General features: G+C 42.8%; 1 protein-coding gene across 3 annotated transcripts in view; it reads left to right on the top strand.

Annotated features, from left to right (window-relative positions):
• LOC137640157 (large proline-rich protein BAG6-like) overlaps positions 1–19,897 on the top strand; it is an 88,853-nt gene that overhangs the window by 25,718 nt on the left and 43,238 nt on the right. For all 3 annotated transcript variants that reach the window (XM_068372670.1, XM_068372668.1, XM_068372669.1), the window contains exons 8-12: positions 12,773–12,955; positions 16,743–16,894; positions 17,581–17,754; positions 17,917–18,328; positions 18,503–18,743. In XM_068372670.1, coding sequence (XP_068228771.1) covers positions 12,773–12,955; positions 16,743–16,894; positions 17,581–17,754; positions 17,917–18,328; positions 18,503–18,743 — 1,162 coding nt within the window. The remainder of the gene's footprint in view (positions 1–12,772; positions 12,956–16,742; positions 16,895–17,580; positions 17,755–17,916; positions 18,329–18,502; positions 18,744–19,897) is intronic.

Raw genomic sequence — 19,897 nt, 5'->3', positions numbered from 1 at the left:
TCAGACGCATCGGACATAGGCTGGGGTGCGACCTTAGGCGGTAGGGAATGCTTGGGATTATGGAACTCGAGTCAAAGGACAATGCATTTCAACTGCAAGAAGCTTCTGGCAGTACGTCTGACCTGGAAAAGCTTCAGGTCTCTCCTTCAAGACAAAGTAATGGAGGTCAACACGGACAACTCCCTGCTTTGATGTTCATCTCCTAGCAAGGAGGGACCTACTCTCTGACATGGTGCGAGTTCGCTAGTGACCTCCTCTCCTGTTCAACAGGTCTAGACTTTTCACTAGTAACAAATTTCTTCCTAGGCAACTTGAATGTCTTAGCAGTTTGTCTCAGTAGGAAGGGACAATAATTCCAACATATTGGACCCTCCACAGAGATGTATGCAAGAGACTTTGGGTCACCTGGGGCCAGCTAACCATAGATCTCTTCGCAACCTCGATGTCCAAGAGGCTCTCAATACTTTGCTCACCTATCCCGGACCCAGCAGTGGTTCTTTTAGATGCCTTTCTACTAGATTAGTCTCATCTAGATCTATATGCATTCCCTCCGTTCTAGATTGTCAACAAGGTACTGCAGAAGTTCGCCTCTCACGATGGGACAAAGTTGACACTAGTTGCTTCCCTCTGGCCCGCGAGAGAATAACTTACCGAGGTACTTCGATGGCTAGTAGACGTTCCCAGAACTCTTCCCCTAAGGGTGGACCTGCTACGTCTGCCACGCGTAAGAAGGTACTCCAAGGCCTCCACGCTCTTCGTCTCACTGCCTTCAGAGTATCGAAAGACTCTCGAGAACTAGAGGTTTTTCGAAGGAGGCAACCAGAGCGATTGTTAGAGCAAGGAGAACATCCACCCTTAGAGTCTACCAATCGAAGTGGGAAATCTTCCTAAACTGGTGCAAGTCAGTATCCGTATCCTCGACCAGTACCTCTGTAACTCAAATAGCTGACTTCCTCTTATATCTGAGAAAAGAGCGATCTCTTTCAGCTCCCACTTTCAAGGGTTACAGAAGCATGTTGGCATCAGTCTTCCGTCACAGAGGCTTAGATCTTTCCAACAATAAAGATCTACAGGACCTCCTTAAGTCTTTTGAGACCACGAAGGAGCGTCGTTTGGTTACACCTGGTTGGAATTTAGACGTGGTTCTAAGATTCCTTATGTTAGACAGGTTCGAACCACTTCAATCAGCCTCCCTGAAAGATCTCACCTTTAAGACTTTTCCTGATATGCTTAACCACAGCTAAAAGAGTCAGTGAGATTCATGCCTTCAGCAAGAACATCGGATTTTCATCCGAAACGGCTACATGTTCTACATCTTGGTTTTCTAGCCAAACACGAGCTGCCTTCTCGGCCTTAACCAATATCGTTCGTTATTCCAAACTTATCGTATGGTTGGAAATGAACTAGAAAGAGTATTATGTCCTGTAGAGCTCTTAAGTTCTATTTTAAAAACCTTTACGAGGCCCGTCTGAAGCTTTATGGTGTTCAGTTAAGAATTCATCTTTGCCTATGTCAGAGAATTCTTTATCCTATTATTTTCAGACTGTTAATACGAGAAGCTCATTCCCTTCTGAATGAGGAAGACCAAGCTTGGCTGAAGGTAAGGACACACGAAGTTAGAGCTATCACAACTTCCGTGACCTTTTAATAAAATAGATCTCTGCAAAATATTTTCGACGCAACCTTTTGGAAAAGCTAATCAGTGTTCGCGTCTTTTATCTTAAGAATGTCCAGTCTCTTTACGAGAACTGCTACACTCTGGGACCATTCGTAGCAACGAGTGCAGTAGTGGTGGGGGCTCCACCACTACAATTCCCTAATTCCAGAACCTTTTTAATCTTTCTCTTGAAATATTTCTGGGTTGTCCGGAAGGCTAAGAAGCCTTCCGCATCCTGGTTGATTTGGCGGGTGGTCAAATTCTTTCTTGAGAAGCGCCTAAGATTAGAGGTTGTGATGAGGTCCTTTAGTATGGGTTGCAGCCCTTCATACTTCAGCACCTAGGAGTCGCTCAGCATCCTAAGAGGATCGCTAGGCTCAGTAAGGAAGACGTACTTAAAAAGGCAGAGTAATGGTTCAAGTCGACTTCCTTACCAGGTACTTATTTATTTTATGTTTGTTATTTTGAATAACGGCTAAAATAAGATACGGGATACTTAGCTTCTTTGTTAACATGTATGCTGGTCTCCACCCACCACCCTGGGTGTGAATCAGCTACATGATCATCGGGTAAGATTAATATTGAAAAATGTTATTTTCATTAGTAAAATAAATTTTTGAATATACTTACCCGATGATCATGAATTTAAGGACCCGCCCTTCCTCCCCATAGAGAACCAGTGGACCGAGGAGAAAATTGAGTTCTTGTTGACAAGAAGTAGTTGAGTACCTACTCACAGATGGCGCTGTTGTGTACACCCCCACCTGTATAGCGATCGCTGGCGTATCCCGACCGTAGATTTCTGTCGGGCAACAGAGTTGACAGCTACATGATCATCGGGTAAGTATATTCAAAAATTTATTTTACTAATGAAAATAACATTTTTATGTAACAACAAGGATCTGAGAAGGTGAAAGCTTTCATTCTTGAACTCTAATGATTGATATGGAATTGTTAGTTGGATATATCGTGTATTATTAAGGATCTGGGGAAAAGAGATAATCAGCATGAAGTTAGCTAAATATATTCTGGTATGTTTAATTTCATGAAAGACTGCAGAGAACATTTTAAACTTTTGTAAATAGATAATTAGGGTGTACGGTAGTTAGGTCATGAGTCCTTCATTGTGCGAGTGTGTGGTTTTTTCATTGGGTTACTCATTGCTATCCTTTTATTTTCTTTCATTGAATTATTTATTAGCCCTTAAGTGTTTTTAGTAGGCTATTCAGAACCATTTCATTATCAAAAGGGTTATTTAGAACAGCCAATATGAGCCATATGTAGAATGGATTGTATGAAGACCATTTTTAATAAAAGGGTAGTGTGTGTTTTTATTTTTCAGACTTATGATCCATTTTTCCACATTGGAAATTGATTTTTTGAGCCTTTCTTGGTCACAATTCTAGGGTAGCTTAAAGCATGACTATAGTTAAAGTTAAATAAAGTAGGTGATAGAATTTTGCATGCCATTAGTGATACATTGGTTTTAACTATAATATTTAGCTTTTTTCCTTTTTGTGTGATAATGTTTAGCCAGTACTTCTTCATTACTACTTGCATGGATTTATAGACTGATATTACATCCTTTTAGAGGTTGTTTTCATTACCCTAATTGTGTTTGCCCCAATAGTTTTTGCGCTTTGTATAACCTGCTTTACTAATTAATTGTATGAGTTTTGGCGCATTTGTTGTTTCTCATATTTTTTTTATTATATCTAACATATCTTGGTTAATATTTTGTCATTTAGCTTTGCTTTTTACATGTTTACATGTAAGAAATAGGTTTTTGCTAATAATAAAGCTATCCTCCTCTCCAGTTAGTGATCTTACAGCTGTGGACACTTTCATGTGTCTTTTAGACAGATGAAAATTTGTTTAAAGGTTGTTTATTGTATATCTAGGAAAAGAACAGTCTTAGTTTTTTCATGTGTTTGGAGAATATAACGAGACCATTTTAGAGGATACAGCAGGTGTGAGGGTTAAGGATACTGTACTTTCAAATTTGATTATCCAAAATTTTGATCTTGGTTGAATCGAGGGAACGCTATTTACATGGGGTAATTACTTCGGCGTAGCTGAATGACGAGCCATAAGAATTTTAACGAGGGTTTACTATCCCGCCGCTAGTTAGCGGTGGGTAGGGAGGGGTAGCTAGCTAACCCCCCCCCCCCTCACACATCGGTGATTGCTTCACTTTACTTTTGGCTCGGGCGGAGAACAGACCTGTCCAGTGGGGTTGAAGTTGGCCTCTACTGACTATGCGTACATGCCCTGGACTTCCCGGCTGCCCTTGTGGGACCTTTATGTTGGCGGTCGACACCGATCCCCACACCTTGTGTCCTCATTGTAGGGGCCAACGGTGTGATAGCGGTAATGTAGGGAGTGGTCTACCTCCCAGTGGGAGAGGTTTGCCCGGCGTCGGAAGAAAAACTCTAAAAGGGATCTTTCTCCTTCAGAGGCTTCTTTGAAGAGAGAAAATTCCAAGACTTCTTCTTCCGTAGCCCTTTCCTCCTCCGAAGCTCCCTTTCGAGCGGTCTCTTCCGAGAGGCCGGCGAGTGGTAGCGTAGACCATACTGCTGTTGACTGATCCCGGGATGCGGGAGAGGTAGTTGCCTCCCATATCGAGGCGGCTGCCCCTCCTCCCCCGGAGGAGGATATGAACATTGATTTATCTGTGAATAATCATGATTTGTTGTAGCTTTGGGCTTCCTAGGGGCTGCAGAGTTTGCCCTCCCGGGAAGCCCTGTTTGACATGATCAAACTTGGTGCAGCTGTCAAACAATCACCAACTACAGCAGGGATAGATCCTCTGTCTGTTGTTGACATTGTTGTGACAGAGGCATCTCGTGGGTCTAGTCAAACCCCCGTTCCTGTTGCTGAGGTAGCTGAAGGCTTAGGTTCCCCCTCCGAACACCTTTCGAGGGAGGAACTAAGTCCTACGGTCTCTCCTGCCGGTGATTCTCCTCCACGGGGGAGTTCACTCGCAGAGACTCCTCTTCGGAGGCCCTATGATGGTCAGCCTGCTGACCCCGCGGCCCCTCGTGGGCGTATAAGGCGGAAGGCTCGTCCTTCCCTTCGCCGTAGAGGCCTTCCTTCCCCTCACAAGGGAGTTAGGAGGCACCTCTTCGGTTCGTCGTCACCACAGTCCTCTGCGGAGGAGACGACTCACCGTTCGCCGATCCTGCCAGCTACCACCTTAGACTTCTCTGGGGATCGTTCGCGATCCCCTTCGGATGATGGTCGTCCTTCAGGACCCTGCGACCAGTCTCCCTCCAGACCTGCTGACCTGCCGTCACCTTTCGAGGATGCTGATGCGCGTTACTCGCCACCTGATCCTGCCACTGCGCAGGCACCGGCCCCTTCGGGGCTTAAGGGCCTTGACCACAAATCTGCGCCTCTTGCCCTCAAGCGCCAGGTTCAACCTCCGCGCCCTCATGCTGCCGCTGCTGCAGTTCCAGTCTTAGCGCCACAGCGCTCACCTGCGTGCTTGCGCGCCCGTTCCTGTTACGCGCCAGGGTGCCCCTGCGTGCTCACATCCTTCTGCACCCCGGAGCCCTCCAGCAGTTCCTGATCTAGCACGCCAGCGCCCACCTGCGCCCCAAGCATTCCCCGGTTCCTGCCACGTCGCGCGCTGTCCAAGAGGCTCCTACGTTAGCGCACAGGCGCTCACAGGTACCTCTGGACTCGCAGTGCCCGTCTGGAGTTAGGCGAGAAGGGCGCCCATCGCGCGCAGTTCCAGTTACAGCGCACACACGCTCGCTAACGCACCAGCGCGCTTCTACATCACAGCGCGCAGTCCAGGAGGTGCCTAAACTAGCGCACGGGCGCTCACAGGCACCCCTGGAGTCTCCTTCTAGACCGCGTGATGCTGCACGCGTTCCAGTCGCACGCAACGCTCCGGTTGCGCGGCAGGTTCCAGTCCCTCTCAAGGCATACCCGTGCGCCATGATTCAACTGCGCGCCCTGCTCGCCCACCGCAGCAGCGCACACCAGCGCGCCCACATCCTGATGCGCGCCCACAGGTTAATATGCCTGTTCTCACGCATCAGCGCCCACCTACACTCTAACGCGCGAACCCACCCTCGCGCTATCCTGAACCTGCGCACTCGCGCCCTCTCCCGGTTCTTCCGGATACGCGCCCACGCGCCACTGCCCTCTCGCGCCCGTCAGTGCCGCATCAGGATGCGGCGTGCCCTCGTATCCAGCCTCCTCACGATCCAGCTCCTGCGCGCCACGCGCCCTCGCCATCTCCTACGCGTGGCCGCACCCACGCGCCCGCTCCATTTCCAAGTCGTCAACAAGGATCAGACAGGAGCCAGCTAGACTTCCCGAGGATGTCTACGTGTACCCCCAGAAAGAGCCACTGGGGACAGGAGACTGCTGCCAGTCCTTGAGGAGGAGAGCACCAAGAGTCAGAACACGTGTTCTGGCAAGTCCTGACCCTCATGAGGAACCTCAATGGGATTCCAGACCCAGAGATTCCTCCTCGTGAGGGTAAGGACACGGTCTTGGACCGTGTCTACGGCACCCAGAAACCCTCTATGGCCAGTGCAGCTTTGCCCTGGTCTCAGGGGATGAAGAGTGCCAGGGACAAGGTCGAGGGCCAGCTCTCTGAGCTTGCCTCTTCCAGTAGATCCAGCGCCGGTAACAAGCTCCTCTCTCCTCCTCGAGTCCATCAGAGGAGGTACTTTGAGATCCTTGAGGAGTCTTGTTTGGGTCTTCCTATTCACCACTCTGTGGAAGAACTCGCCGGGGGAGTCCCTCTAGAGAGACTCTCCAACCGGCACGTGTCCTACTCAGCTACTGAGATCCTAAGCCAGGAGAAGGTCGCTAAGTGTGCCATGCAGGCAACTTCGTGGATTGACATCTGACTGGGGTCTCTGGGCATCCTCGTGCGGTCTGAGGACCTCTACAAAGAAAGCACCAGGAAGGCACTGAGACTCTCTTGCTCTCAGGCACGCGGACCATCGAGTTTCTGGCCCACCATGTCTCGAGCTTGTGGGCCAATACGATTCTCAAATGACGGGATGCAGTGGCTGAGAGATTCCACCAGAAGGTTCCCAGTTCGGATGTTAGCAGGCTCAGACACTTTTCCGTGCTCGGTAAGAGTTTGTTCGAGCTTAAGGACATGGAGCTTACTGCTGAGAGGTGGAGGAAGTCCAACCAGGATTCCCTCATCCATAGGGCCCTGACATCGAGGCCCTACAAACCTCCAGCGGCCCAACAGCCCCGTCCGGCTATGGACACAAAGAAGACGACAGCAGCAAAGCCGAAGGTGTCTAAGCCCTTTCCTGCCAAGAGCAGGAGGAGCAAGAAGTCCTCCAGGGGAGGCAAGAACCCTAGAGGAAACGGCCGAGGCTATAAACGGTAGGGTTGGCAGTCCCCCTGCATGTCTACCAGTGGGGGAATGCCTACAAAGTTGCGCGGCAAGGTGGCAGCCACTCGGGGCAGATACCTGGACGATTTCCGTAATCGCTGAGGGTTATCGCGTCCCGTTCACAGCTTCTCTACCTCCCCTGACAGCGAATCCAGTGTCGTTGAGCTCTCTTGCCATGGGATCGGCAAGAGGGCAAGCCCCTTGGGCAGAAGTCCAGACCATGCTGAAGAAGGACACACTCCAGGAGGTTGTAGATGGGTCCCCAGGCTTCTACAGTAGACTCTTTCTTGTAAGAAAGGCGTCTGGAGGCTGGAGACCAGTCATCGACCTCTCAACCCTGAACGGGTTTGTCAAACAGACTCCGTTCAGTATGGAGACGGCAGACACGGTCAGACTTGCAGTGAGACCACAAGACTTCATGTGTACACTGGACCTGAAGAACGCGTACCTCCAGATCCCAGTTCATCCGTCTTCAAGGAAGTACCTAAGATTTTGCCTAGACAACAAGATCTACCAGTTCAAGGTGCTGTGTTTTGGTCTCTCCACAGCCCCTCAGGTGTTCACCAGAGTGTTCACCCTGATATCATCGTGGGCTCACAGGATCGGCATCCGTCTCCTTCGTTATCTGGACGACTGGCTGATCCTAGCGGACTCGGAGGCAACCCTTCTTCGCCACCGAGACAAGCTCCTCGAAGTTTGCCAGGATCTAGGGATCATGGTAAATCTCGAAGTCCTCTCTGCAGCCCTCTCAGAAACTGGTATATCTAGGCATGATCATAGACACCAATCTCCACAAAGCCTTCCCATCAGACGACAGGATAGCAAGGCTGAGGAAGGTCGCGAGGCCTTTCCTCAATCGAGGAGAACTCCCAGCCCAAACGTGGCTGCGTCTCCTTGGCCACCTCTCCTCCCTGGCCCGTCTCGTTCCCAACGGTCACCTCAGAATGAGATATCTCCAGTGGCGACTCAAGTCCCGGTGGAATCAAGGTCACGATTCCCCAGACACTTTAGTCCCTGTGGGTCCTGCGGAATGGACAGACCTCCAGTGGTGGGTGGCGGACGAGAACCTACGAAAGGGAGTGGATCTTCTCGTCCTTCCCCCAGATTTGTTGTTGTTCTCGGACGCATCAAAGAAAGGGTGGGGGGCCCACGTTCTGAACCCCAGGACCTCAGGCCTGTGGTCAGAATCAGAAAAGTACCTTCACATAAACCTGCTAGAAATGAAGGCCGTGTTCCTGGCACTTCAGAAGTTCCACCAAATCCTGGGGGGCCACTCTGTGGTGGTGATGAGCGACAACACCACAGTGGTGGCTTATATCAACAAGTAGGGAGGTACCTTTTCAGAACAGCTATCCCATCTTGCAGTAGAGATTTTGAGATGCTCCGAAGTCCACTCAATCACACTAGCGGCTCGCTTCATTCCAGGCAAAAGGAATGTGCTCGCCGACAGTCTGAGCAGTGACGCAGATAGTGAGTACCGAGTGGTCTTGGGATCCTCAAGTAGCCAACAAAGTCCGACTTTGTGGTGTTCCCCGACGGTAGATCTGTTCGCTACAGCGCTGAACTTCAAGCTCCCGCTGTACTGCTCCCCGGTCCCGGACCCCAAGACTCTCTGGCAGGATGCCTTCCAACAACGGTGGGACAACGTCGATGTGTACGCCTTTCCCCCGTTCTGTCTGATGAGGAGGGTGCTCAACAAGACCAGAATATCAGTCAATCTCTCAATGACCCTGATAGCTCTGCTATGGCATCACGCAGAATGGTTCCCGGACCTTCTGCAACTCCTCATTGAGGTTCCGAGAGAACTCCCTCCACGTCACGAGCTACTCAAACAACCACACGCCAACATCTTCCACAAAGCCGTAGCTTCACTTCGACTTCACGCCTGGAGACTATCCAGCATCTTCTCACGGAGAGAGGTTTTTCGCAACAAGTTGCAAACAGGATGTCTGGTCACCCGCGCAAGTCATCCGTAGGGGTCTACCAGGCGAAGTGGCGAGTCTTCTGTGGTTGGTGTCGTGGAAGGGGTATCTCTCCCCTTGATGCCACTATTCCAGCAATAGCAGAGTTCCTCGTGTATTTGCGGGAGGAAATGCCCCTTTCAGTCTCAGCAGTGAAAGGCTATCGCTCAGCCTTAAGTCTTGCCTTCAGGCTTAAAGGAATGGACATTTCTTCCTCGCTGGAACTTTCCCTTCTCATACGAAGTTATGAACTTACCTGCCCTCAGTCAGAAGTGAGACCTCCTCCATGGAACGTGGTTCGAGTTCTCAGGTCTCTGAAGAGACCTCCCTACGAACCATTACGCCGGGCTTCAGATCGCCACCTTACTTGGAAGACGGTTTTCCTGCTAGCATTGGCCTCGGCCAAGCCAGTCAGTGAACTACATGGTCTCTCGTACGACATCGCCCATTCAAGGGGATGGGGGGAGGTAACGTTCAGCTTCGTTCCTGAGTTTGTTGCCAAGACTCAGAATCCGGGAGTGCCGGACCCTAGGTTCGACTCTTTCCAGGTTTCGAGTCTCCGTTCTGTAACAGATGACCCAGACCATCTCCTACTGTGCCCAGTGAGGAGTCTGAGGTTGTATCTTAAAAGAACAGCTGCAGTTCGTTCCCGGATGCAAGCCCTGTTCGTGAGCACTGGGAAGACGAAGAGGAGGGTCACCAGGAATACTAACTCGGCCTGGATTCGCAAGGTAATACACCTGGCCTTGAATCCTGACCCTTCTCCGTCACGTTGCCCTAGAGCGCATGATGTCAGGGGCATAGCTACGTCCCTGGCCTTCAAGAAAAATTATTCAGTGACGCAGGTCCTTCAAGCTGGGGTGTGGAAGCGTCAGACCACCTTCACGGCCCACTACCTGCAAGACGTGACACAGGAGGCTCGATACGTTCTCTATCGGCCCTGTGGTGGCTGCACAACAGCTGGTCTAACCTCAGTCTCCTTAATGGACAAGTAGCAGAAGGTTGAGGGCATTGTTACCCAGTTTTAGTCTGCGTGAATGAAAAGATCTGACTGGCCCTTATTCTTTTCTTCATCCTCCCCTCCCTTGGAGAAAGCAGCATCCTGGGTTCTCTGCACAGCTGACCTCGAACCACTGCAGGTAAACCATGCTCCCTTGTGTTCCTAGTATTAAGTGTGGTGGTATTGGGAGAGTCCTAGCCTAGATTTCCATCTGAAGAACTCCAGGTCAACTTCCTAGGACGAGTCACTTCCTCACCTTCACACACAGCTTATGTAGGCCGCAGCAGTTTCACAGCATGCTAGCGAGGAGCAGGGACTCCTTATTTCTTGAGTACTTACACACTTGAATATGGAGTCCCCGGGCAAGCCAAAGCCAGTATGGCAGGGACTTAACCCCCTACCTAAGAGTTGAGTCACCCCATGTAAATAGCGTGGTTTGTATTTCAGTTACGGAACAAATGACAAATTCGTAGATAATTTGTATTTTTCCTAACTATACAAACCTTAGCTATTTACACATATTTGCCCGCCAGCCCTGTCCCCCGGGATAAGTCCTACCTCTAAGCAAAGTGAAGCAATCACCGGTGTGTGTGAGGGGGTGGGGTAGCTAGCTACCCCTCCCTAACTAGCGGCAGGGTAGTAAACCCTCGTTAGAATTCTTATGGCTCGTAATTCAGCTACGCCGAAGTAATTACCCCGTGTAAATAGCTAAGGTTTGTATAGTTAGGAAAAATACGAATTATCTATGAATTTTTCATTTTTTTGAGATTTGGTGATCTTTCATCATGGGTAGTTTGTGAGGGATTGGATTTGTTGAAATGGCCATTAGCACTATAAAATTACGAAGACAGTTGCTCATTGGTTAGGAGAATGTAATTTTATTTCTAAAAGTGGGTTTTGTGTGTGCTGGAGGTATTGTATGTGAAATGTAATTTAAAGTATTCATATATTTTATTTCCCAGATATAATTTAGAGTATTACATAAAATATTTGCTTACCTAACTGGTAGCTGAATTAAAGTTAAGTAAGAGATAAACTATGACACAAGACTTTTCTATTGCTCAGCAAATAGTGTTGGCATCTGGTTCAAACTTTGAAGTTATGAAGTGTCACGGAACTGTAAAGCAGGTATTAAGATCGCAGTAAGAAAAAGAGTAGAAACTGTGAAAAATACGTGTATAAGGCCTGTACTCTTTCCCTGAGAGAGGGGAGCATGAACAGAAATAGCTGTCCACTATCTTGTATGATAATTTTGTATTTAACATATGCCAAGAGGGTGTGACAAAAAAGGCTAAGATTCATTGGAGGAGTGCATTGGTAAGATCATATTAGAAATAATTTTGCAGGTAGATGTGACTGGATATTAAACTATGATCACACTAAAGTTTAATTATTTGGATATGAGATTAGAAAGGACAAGGAGCTTTTACCTAGAGTAGTGGTAAATATTGAATTATCAGGACAAAACAAGTTAGAAGAAAGTCTGGGTAAGAGTAGTTAGGTGAAAACCTAGTCCAAACAGACAGACTTTTCAAAATATTTGATTTTGACTTCCTCCTTATTGTTTTGGGAATGCAAAATACATACGTTACTAACCTGATGATGTTGGAGCTTCCAAATAACCCTTCAGCTGTGTAAATCATTATGCTATTCACAGCACTTTCATAGCATGTGGAATAGTAAACCCTCTTGGAATTTTCTTTCTCTGCATAACTGTCTTCATGAAGTTGAAATATTTGTCATAAATAGAACATATTTGTATGTAGAGTACTGTCCATTTATTTTGCTATTTATGAAATATCACGTAGGATGTTTTTCTGCATCATGGGATAATATATCAGTCATAGCTGTCATTTACACTTCAAAAAGGAAGGCCCAAATTATTGGAATGACATTTAATAACCTCTAACCCCAGTAAATTCCAACTTGTTCACTCAATAGGTTGATAAGTTTTATTATTTCAAAATTACATAATATATGATAGTCAATTTGAAGTCTTAAGATAGAAAATACATGCAAATATTCAGTAAAATCCTTTTCACAAAGTAGGCATAAAAGTGTGGCATAACTCCCACTATGCCTACAAATTACTGCTGTTGTGTCTGGAGAAAATATTAAGATAATTTTGTGGGATGTCAATTAGGTACATAATAGAAATCAATGTCATTATTTCTTATTGAACTTTCAAGTGTTAATTACATATTTAATAAGTTTACATATAGTTTCATTTTAATTACAGTATTAAAAATGTAGGTTTTACTAATTTAATCTTATCAATTTGTATGATAAGTATAGTCTATTGTTAGAGGTGAATCATACTTTCATTTTAAAGACGTGTCGAGTTCATGCGATTTAATACAGTAATAATGTTGCGATTTTAAGCTTTTTTTTTTTAATGGAAATAGACTTCATGAAACTGTGCAGGACAGAATTTTGTATTGAAATGTTAGTCAAGAATTATGTATTAAAGATTAGTTAAAAGCTTTATAAACACACTTGAATAAAATGGTGTTTTGAAAGCTTGTAGATTGTATATTTAGAAATGCTTCAGCGTTTCTGTTGTTGGTTTATGTAACTTATATGGTAAAGTCCAATTTATGGTTAATTAAGCTTTTTAATTTGCATGTCTTGTATACATATTCATTCTTGTGGTACAAGCATGACTGGTGCTGTGTGTCTTGAGTACTTATTTTAAGTAGGATTTCGGTTTGTCACCTGTGCATTTTATTATAAATTTGTTAATTTATATTTCTTTTCCTGTCTTTCTTTGCCAACAGACACACGGCCTCCTGGGACTCTTAGTAGTCGTCAAAATACCAGCAGTACAAGTTCTAATTCCACATCTTCAACCACTACCACTACCCAGGCATCAGCTGATGCTCCTAGTGAGAATAACACAACATCCGCTAATAGTAATTCTGAAAGGCGAGAAAGATTAACTCCTACAAGCGATGGAGCAGGTATTTATTCTTCTTATTTTTCTTTTTTGTCTACATCTTTTCCCACTTCTATGTGGGGTCGATGTTTCTGGTCAGCTTTCTCCATCTACCTGTGTCCCACACCACATCACCGGTTAATCCCTTAGATCGAAGGTCATCCTTGATACAGTCCACCCACCTCCGCTTTGGTCTCCCTCTCCTCGTTCCCTGTACCTCCATTTCTATCACACTCCTCCCATTATACTGTTCATCTCTTCTCATGACATGACCATACCACCTCGGGAGCAGGTATTTATTCATTTTCTGTAAATGTTACGTATTGAGTGAAAGTGTTGCAAAAGACATTCAGAACTGAAACAATGGTCTTGTATATAGAGATATGTCGACGGCTAGGATATTTTCTTACTAGAGGCTGTTAAGCAAACATACAGTATAGATGATTCTTTATAGAATGTCTGTTTTGACATTCTGTTTATAACTTTGGATACATAGCCTAAGCTTAGCTTTATTCTTAATGCTTTAACATCAGTTTTAATTTTTCCAAATTGTTCTGACTTTTCAAAGGAAGATACTGTAGGAAACATAGGGGATTGAATTATCCTGGAAAATATACATTGGAACAGAAAACCAGCTGTAAATATGCATTGAAAAAGCTTTTTATTTGTTTAAACTAATCTGTTATTGATTTTGATATGTAATTAATTTCTGAACACATTGATATTTCATATTCATATGTTTTTCATGTTTTTTTTTAAATACTATCATTTGAATACCCTTCATAATCTTCCAATGCAGTGTGTGTGAGAGTGAGTGAGTTCATGAAAAGGGTAGATCATGATTGAGGCTCTCACTTTCATAGTAATGTAGCCTATGGTTTATATGAAAAGGAAAATAGAAGACAAAATAAAAAATTTGTCACTCAAAATGGTTGAAGTAATCGAGTTAAAGTAAATTGTATTTCATAGTCAAATATCGTGAGCAAAGATAAAAACAGGGTCATTTTGGAATTGTTTGAAATTTATATTTCAATGAATTAAAACCAAATTAAAAAATCAAATGATTTTTTAATTTTAGAATGGATATCATTCCAGTAGAATACCGTTTTGGATCAATTAAGCTATTTTTCAAAGTATTTGTTGGATTAAGTGTTTGAAAATAAAAATTTTTTTTGTTAAGTGTATTCTGAAAACTTCATAAATTTTAAAATTATTCCAACCGTTATGATAGTAACCCTGTTAAAAAAAATTCATGACAAAAGTAGACAGTTTGCTTTGAAATGCCTTACTATTTGTTTAATCTCTTATGTACTGGTGCCTCCTTAGTTGCATTTTGATTTTGATTATCATTACTGGAAATTCATAATGCTCTCATTTTGAAGAGAGAGATTCTTGACAAAAGTTTGAAAACTAAAAACAACCATTCTGCCCTTACCATATAATATTGGATATCCCTGTGATACCATAGTCCTCCCATCCCTCTCTTGGATGACCCCCTGCACAAGTTTCTACAACTTCCAGACACCCCCCTCCCCTGGTAGCAGAGAGGGTTCTGCCAAAACACTTCGTGACTCGTACGTTAACGAGTCGGCAGTACTGTACTTAATTTTTCTCTGGTTTGCAAATGTTCATCAATTATTAGTGGATCATCGTAGGCAGCTTGTCAACTAGAGGCGACTCCCGAAGCAGCCATACATCTGTGTTATGTACCACAATTACCCAGGTAGCTTGGAGATCATTGAGCAGTGTGTCTCGGAGTTTGACTTCTCAGAAATTTCTTCTGTAGCCATAGTCATATCCTGTCAACTGCCATTCATCAATCAATACCTGACTAATTTTACCAGACATTTACTTGGTATAAGTGAGATCTTTTTTAAAATAGAAGAGCCTCTCCTTTTTTGAGATATGTTTTTGCAATCATGAGTTACAGGACAACTGTTTCACAACTGCATTATGTCCAAAACAAAAGGAAAACTATTCACTTATGAAAAGGCGTTACCACCTCAAGCCGATCCAGTCACCTACATTAGTTTCACCGTGGCATTTTATGAACTACTAAGAGTCATTCCTTTAGCACAGTTTATGAAACTACAGTATAGTACTTAATAATAGCCATGGCTTCATATAAGCACAAAAGCGGGCTACATGCCCTGCCAGGGAAACTTGCTTGCACAGTGTCTCATTTTGTTTATCATTTTCTCCTCTAAACACTCCCAAGCTTAATAATCTTTGAATGACTATGTGGAGGAGTATTACATCCTCTCCCTTTCTCATAGCTTAAAACTAAGATATGCTTTGGTCAGTCATTGTGCATTCAGATGAGTTGCACACTTCTACCTCTATTTCCAATCCTTCTCCTCCTTCACTTGTTGCTCCTGCAGTAACTTAACACACATCAGTTGCTTTCATTGGGCATCCACCAGCTGATACAGTGATGCCTACATTGTTTTGAGGACTTTCTGTTCCTTTGTATTGTGATGCCTAAAGTTCCTTAAATATTCTACACCATAAATTTATTATCTAACAAAGGCATCATATGGGCTCCATACTATTCATTCCTGACCACAACGTTTATGTGAAGTTTGATGTCTCCAGGGACAACCTGTCTGCTCCTCACTGCCTGCCAATAAAGAGACTAGCTCTGAGCCCTTGCATCATGCCATTGAACTGGGTCCTCCTTATTTCTAACTTTCAACCCTATGACCACAAGTTGTCTTTGTCTCTTTGGTATAAGGTTGATTCCAGACACCATTCCATGGGTGGCGATGAAAGAAGATTCCGTTCTTTAGGTGGCCATGAAAGGAGTTCATGTCATTAGCTTTGTAGGTTGTTTTGTTGTAGGCCACTTTTTTTTTATCAGCCATGTCATACAGTAGCCCTTCTTAATCAGTTCTCACTACATAGAATTGATGCATGGGGCTACTGGGTGTGCCTTCAAGAAGTTAACCTTGTCCTTTGGATCTCCTATGACTAGTTCTCCTGGAACGTAATATTTCTTTCAGGAGAGTTAGGTCAGACTTTTCACAGGATTGTGTAGTGTTTGTGTAGGCCTGATGGAAGTACCTGCAGAAATATTTTCCGGGGGGGTGGGGTGGGGATTTTGTCTTGAGTGTGGAGCTTTTTCCACATCTCAATCTCTTGGAGAATATGCTGTGGCCAAACTTGTAGAGAATCAGGACAATTGCAAATTTTTACGGTTTTCCCCGTGCGAAATCGGTTGTAATTGCGTAGTTATTTATTTTTCAAAGTCAACTGCTCATTGATAATTTTGTTTTTTATTATTGATATTATACTCTTTTATGGCTTTGAATACATTCTAACAACTAAACTAGTTTTTCATTAACTGATCTCTCTTCCCCATAAGATTACGTGCACTAATTTGAAAGAACAAAAACTAAGGTAAAATTTGTTTTTTGAGTATTCGATAATAGATTCAAAACTTCTAATTGAAAAAAACTTACCAAACAGACATTGAGGATGTAAAAAGATTTATATCCTAGTTTCGTGTTTTCTAGAAAAATCCTGTTAATAGTTGACATGCATCTGGTAGTAAAATGTATACAATATTTTTTATCATGTTCAGTTTCATCCATAAATTTCTCAATTCTTTTATAGGTTCAGATGTATAGGTGCATAAATGTTATAGCATGCAATGGTTTTTTTAATGTAAGGTTATTATTGATTTTTTCTTGGTCCTGTGAACAGTAGCCTAATCATTGATATGAATCGTTACTTAGTATTAATAATTTCTCTCTCAAAATAGTTGTAGTCGAATGCTGACATTAATGTATCATGTTTTTGTCTTGCTACAGAAGGAGCCAATGCCAATCTGCGCTTAGAACATCCAAGGTGTTGTGTAATGGTAGAAGTTTTAGACCAGTACAATGTCATTCAGCATAGATTGCAGCCGTATATGAATCGATATCATCAGGCAATGGCTAATGATCCTGTATTTACTGCTGGGGTAAGGAATTTACTTTAAAATTCACATATGGATAGGTACTTTTTATTATAGTTCCTAAATAAAGTAATTCCTTTGAATTTAAAAGTAGAATTATATGTTTGTACTGCTTTTGTATTATTAATAATAAAGATTGTTCTATTCCACTGACTTTGCTGACATAACTAGTAGTTTTTTTTAAAGCTATTGAGAACTTTAAAACAAGTTTTTCCTTATATAGTATTCCATGGGATAAGTTAAGTTTCATGCTCCCTAAATCCCTGAAACAATATTTATTATACATATATACAGGAGTTATACCTGTGATAGTTTTGTTCAAGAAGTTCTATACACAATGTTAATAGAATCTCTCTCTCTCTCTCTCTCTCTCTCTCTCTCTCTCTCTCTCTCTCTCTCTCTCTCTCTTTCTTTCTTTCTCTCTCTCTCTTTTTTTTTTTTGCAGTTCTATATTGAAAAGTGTAGTTTTTCTCAGTTCTTTGTTCCTTAAATGGATTTTTATATGTGAAGTGCCAATTATTATTCCACCTGAATAAAGATTTTCCTCCATAAACATCGACATAAGTTTAGTTGAAACTGGTTCCAGTTAAATATCAGGGACATAATGTAAATGTTGATGCTCATGTTGGTTGTGCTTTTTTCCTTTTAATTTTTTATCTACTTCATGATATATTTTATTTTTCTTCAAACAGGACAGAACATCCTTACAACAAGAACAGTGGCTTTTATGGCGCGTTTCAGAAGTTTTACATTTTGTATCGCATGCCATGCATGCCATTAGTGATATTATGGTAGATCTTCGCCGCTCTCCACCCCGGCAGCTGCGAGCACGTCCTATTATTATCCAACAGCCTGCTTTGGTACAGGTAAGGCTTATTTAGGTATTTTCTCATATCAAATGTAACTGATGGCATTGAAGTTGAAGAAAACTATCTTATTCTACTCTGAAATTCATATACCTTATCATTTTAGAGTAGAACTGTTGAATTTGATATATCTTAACGGTGGCATTGTTCCTAATCATTCAGGCACAGATCAACGTAACCACCAGCTCAGATACTGCAAGGGCATCCATGAATGGTAGACCTACCACAAGTAATTCATCAACTCTCAATTCTACTCCTAGCACTACTACTACTACCTCTACTAATTCTCCAAGTTCAGTTAATATTTTTACCATATCTCCTGCTGAAGGGGAAAGAAATAGCGCTAATAACACAACCACGTCGTCTACGTCATCAAATACATCTAGCTCAACTAGTTCAACTACCAATCCATTTTTGACACCAAATTCCCAGCAAGCACGTAACTTGGCATCCGTTTTAAATTTGGGTTCGAATCTGCAGAATTTCCCAATGGATGGTGGTGATATGGTCTTAATGGAGGTTGGCCCTCATGGTATTACCATTGACTCTGTTTCAGCAGATGGTAGTGGAGGAGGTAAATAAGACTATATTTTATGCAGGTTTTGTATTCATTATTGAATACTGTACTGTATAGTAGATTAAGAAAGATGTTATTTGAATTACAGATATTTACAAAGAAACTAGCTTTTATCAAAATATGTTCTCTTTGAAGCACGTTTTGTAACTTGGAATTATCTTTGTATTGCAGGAGGAAGCGGTCCTCCACCAGAGCTCATTAGAAACCTAGTTACGTCTATCACAAATCAGTTAGGAGTGCATCTGGGTGCCAATCCTCCCAGTTCTTCATCTGCCTCTGCCTCATCTACTTCGGAACCTTCAACCACTTCTACAAACGCATCTTCATCCTCCAGTTCAACTACAAATTCGACTTCAAATTCTGGTGTCCAAAGAGGGAGACCTGGCAGAAATAGTCAAGCTACTGGCAACAGGTAATTGAATTTTGAAGTGTTCATAGTGTTCAAATAATTTAATTAGTGATAAGTTTTTATTTACAAAAAAAAAAAAATTTGTAGTGTAAGAAATAAGTATTCCTTCAAAACACAATCATACTCCAGGCATTGGTGTGGGGAATGACAGAAGTGAGCTTCAATTTTTTTTTACAGAACAGTAAGAAATTACTGTAACCTTACTTTTTTACCAGAATTCAATTTGGAAACAGGAACCAGTTGTATACCATCAAAGTGTTTCATTGACTTTTTCGAACATGTAAAAAGTTTCAGAATAATTTGACTATGTAATCTGTCCGTATTTGTAGGAAATTGAACCAACCTTTAACAGAGACCAGTTGGAGCACATGAAAACTTGAGTAAGAAATTGAAATATCTTGGTCAATGCTTTGATTTTGATAGGGATACCATCACAATAAGGACCAACAATCATCTCTGATGACTTAGTTGGGGCAACTAATATGTGTACTGTAAACATATCTTAGTGTCCAGCTGATAAAAACTATATAGAATATTATAGAACCTGGTTAACCTCTTCTGAGATTTTTTATTAATATCAGAATATTTGATATCTTCCAAAGTTTATTATCAATAAATCAATGTGTCTGTGGCCAAGCATTCATAGAATAGATGATGTTTCTGCTAGCTAGCAAACAAACCTATATTCTATTCTACAGTATTTGCTCTGGCACTTTCCCCAATTTTGGGAGGTAACCAACGTAAAAAGGGGATTTTGTAACAAACCTACACATGTATTAAGAATTCCTACAGAATTTTGTTTGAAGAAATGGTTTCAAAATTTTATTGATTTGTATTTTACTTCCTGATTTTCCCTTGCATTTTAACAACCAATACGTAAGTTTTTCTTCCGTTAATTTCAGTCCACTGATCTTAGAATGTATAGTAAACTAGCTTACACACATCAAGATTTCTTACAGCTATTTTTACATGATAAACGGAAATACAAATCAATATTATGTAAAAATTGAATTAGTTTGTTAACTTTAAGACAGATTTTAGTTTTTGGTAAAGGACTTAAAAGGAATGTCGGTGAATGAATTACAAATCTGATAGTCACCAATTCCCACCCAAGCAATAGGCTATGATTCACACATTCACACTAAATGCAAGGTGAT

The sequence above is a fragment of the Palaemon carinicauda genome, chromosome 4, assembly GCF_036898095.1.
Source record: "Palaemon carinicauda isolate YSFRI2023 chromosome 4, ASM3689809v2, whole genome shotgun sequence".
Taxonomy (NCBI): Eukaryota; Metazoa; Arthropoda; class Malacostraca; order Decapoda; family Palaemonidae; genus Palaemon; species Palaemon carinicauda.
Note: the sequence above shows the minus strand (reverse complement) of the source record. Positions and strands in the feature narration are given on the sequence as shown.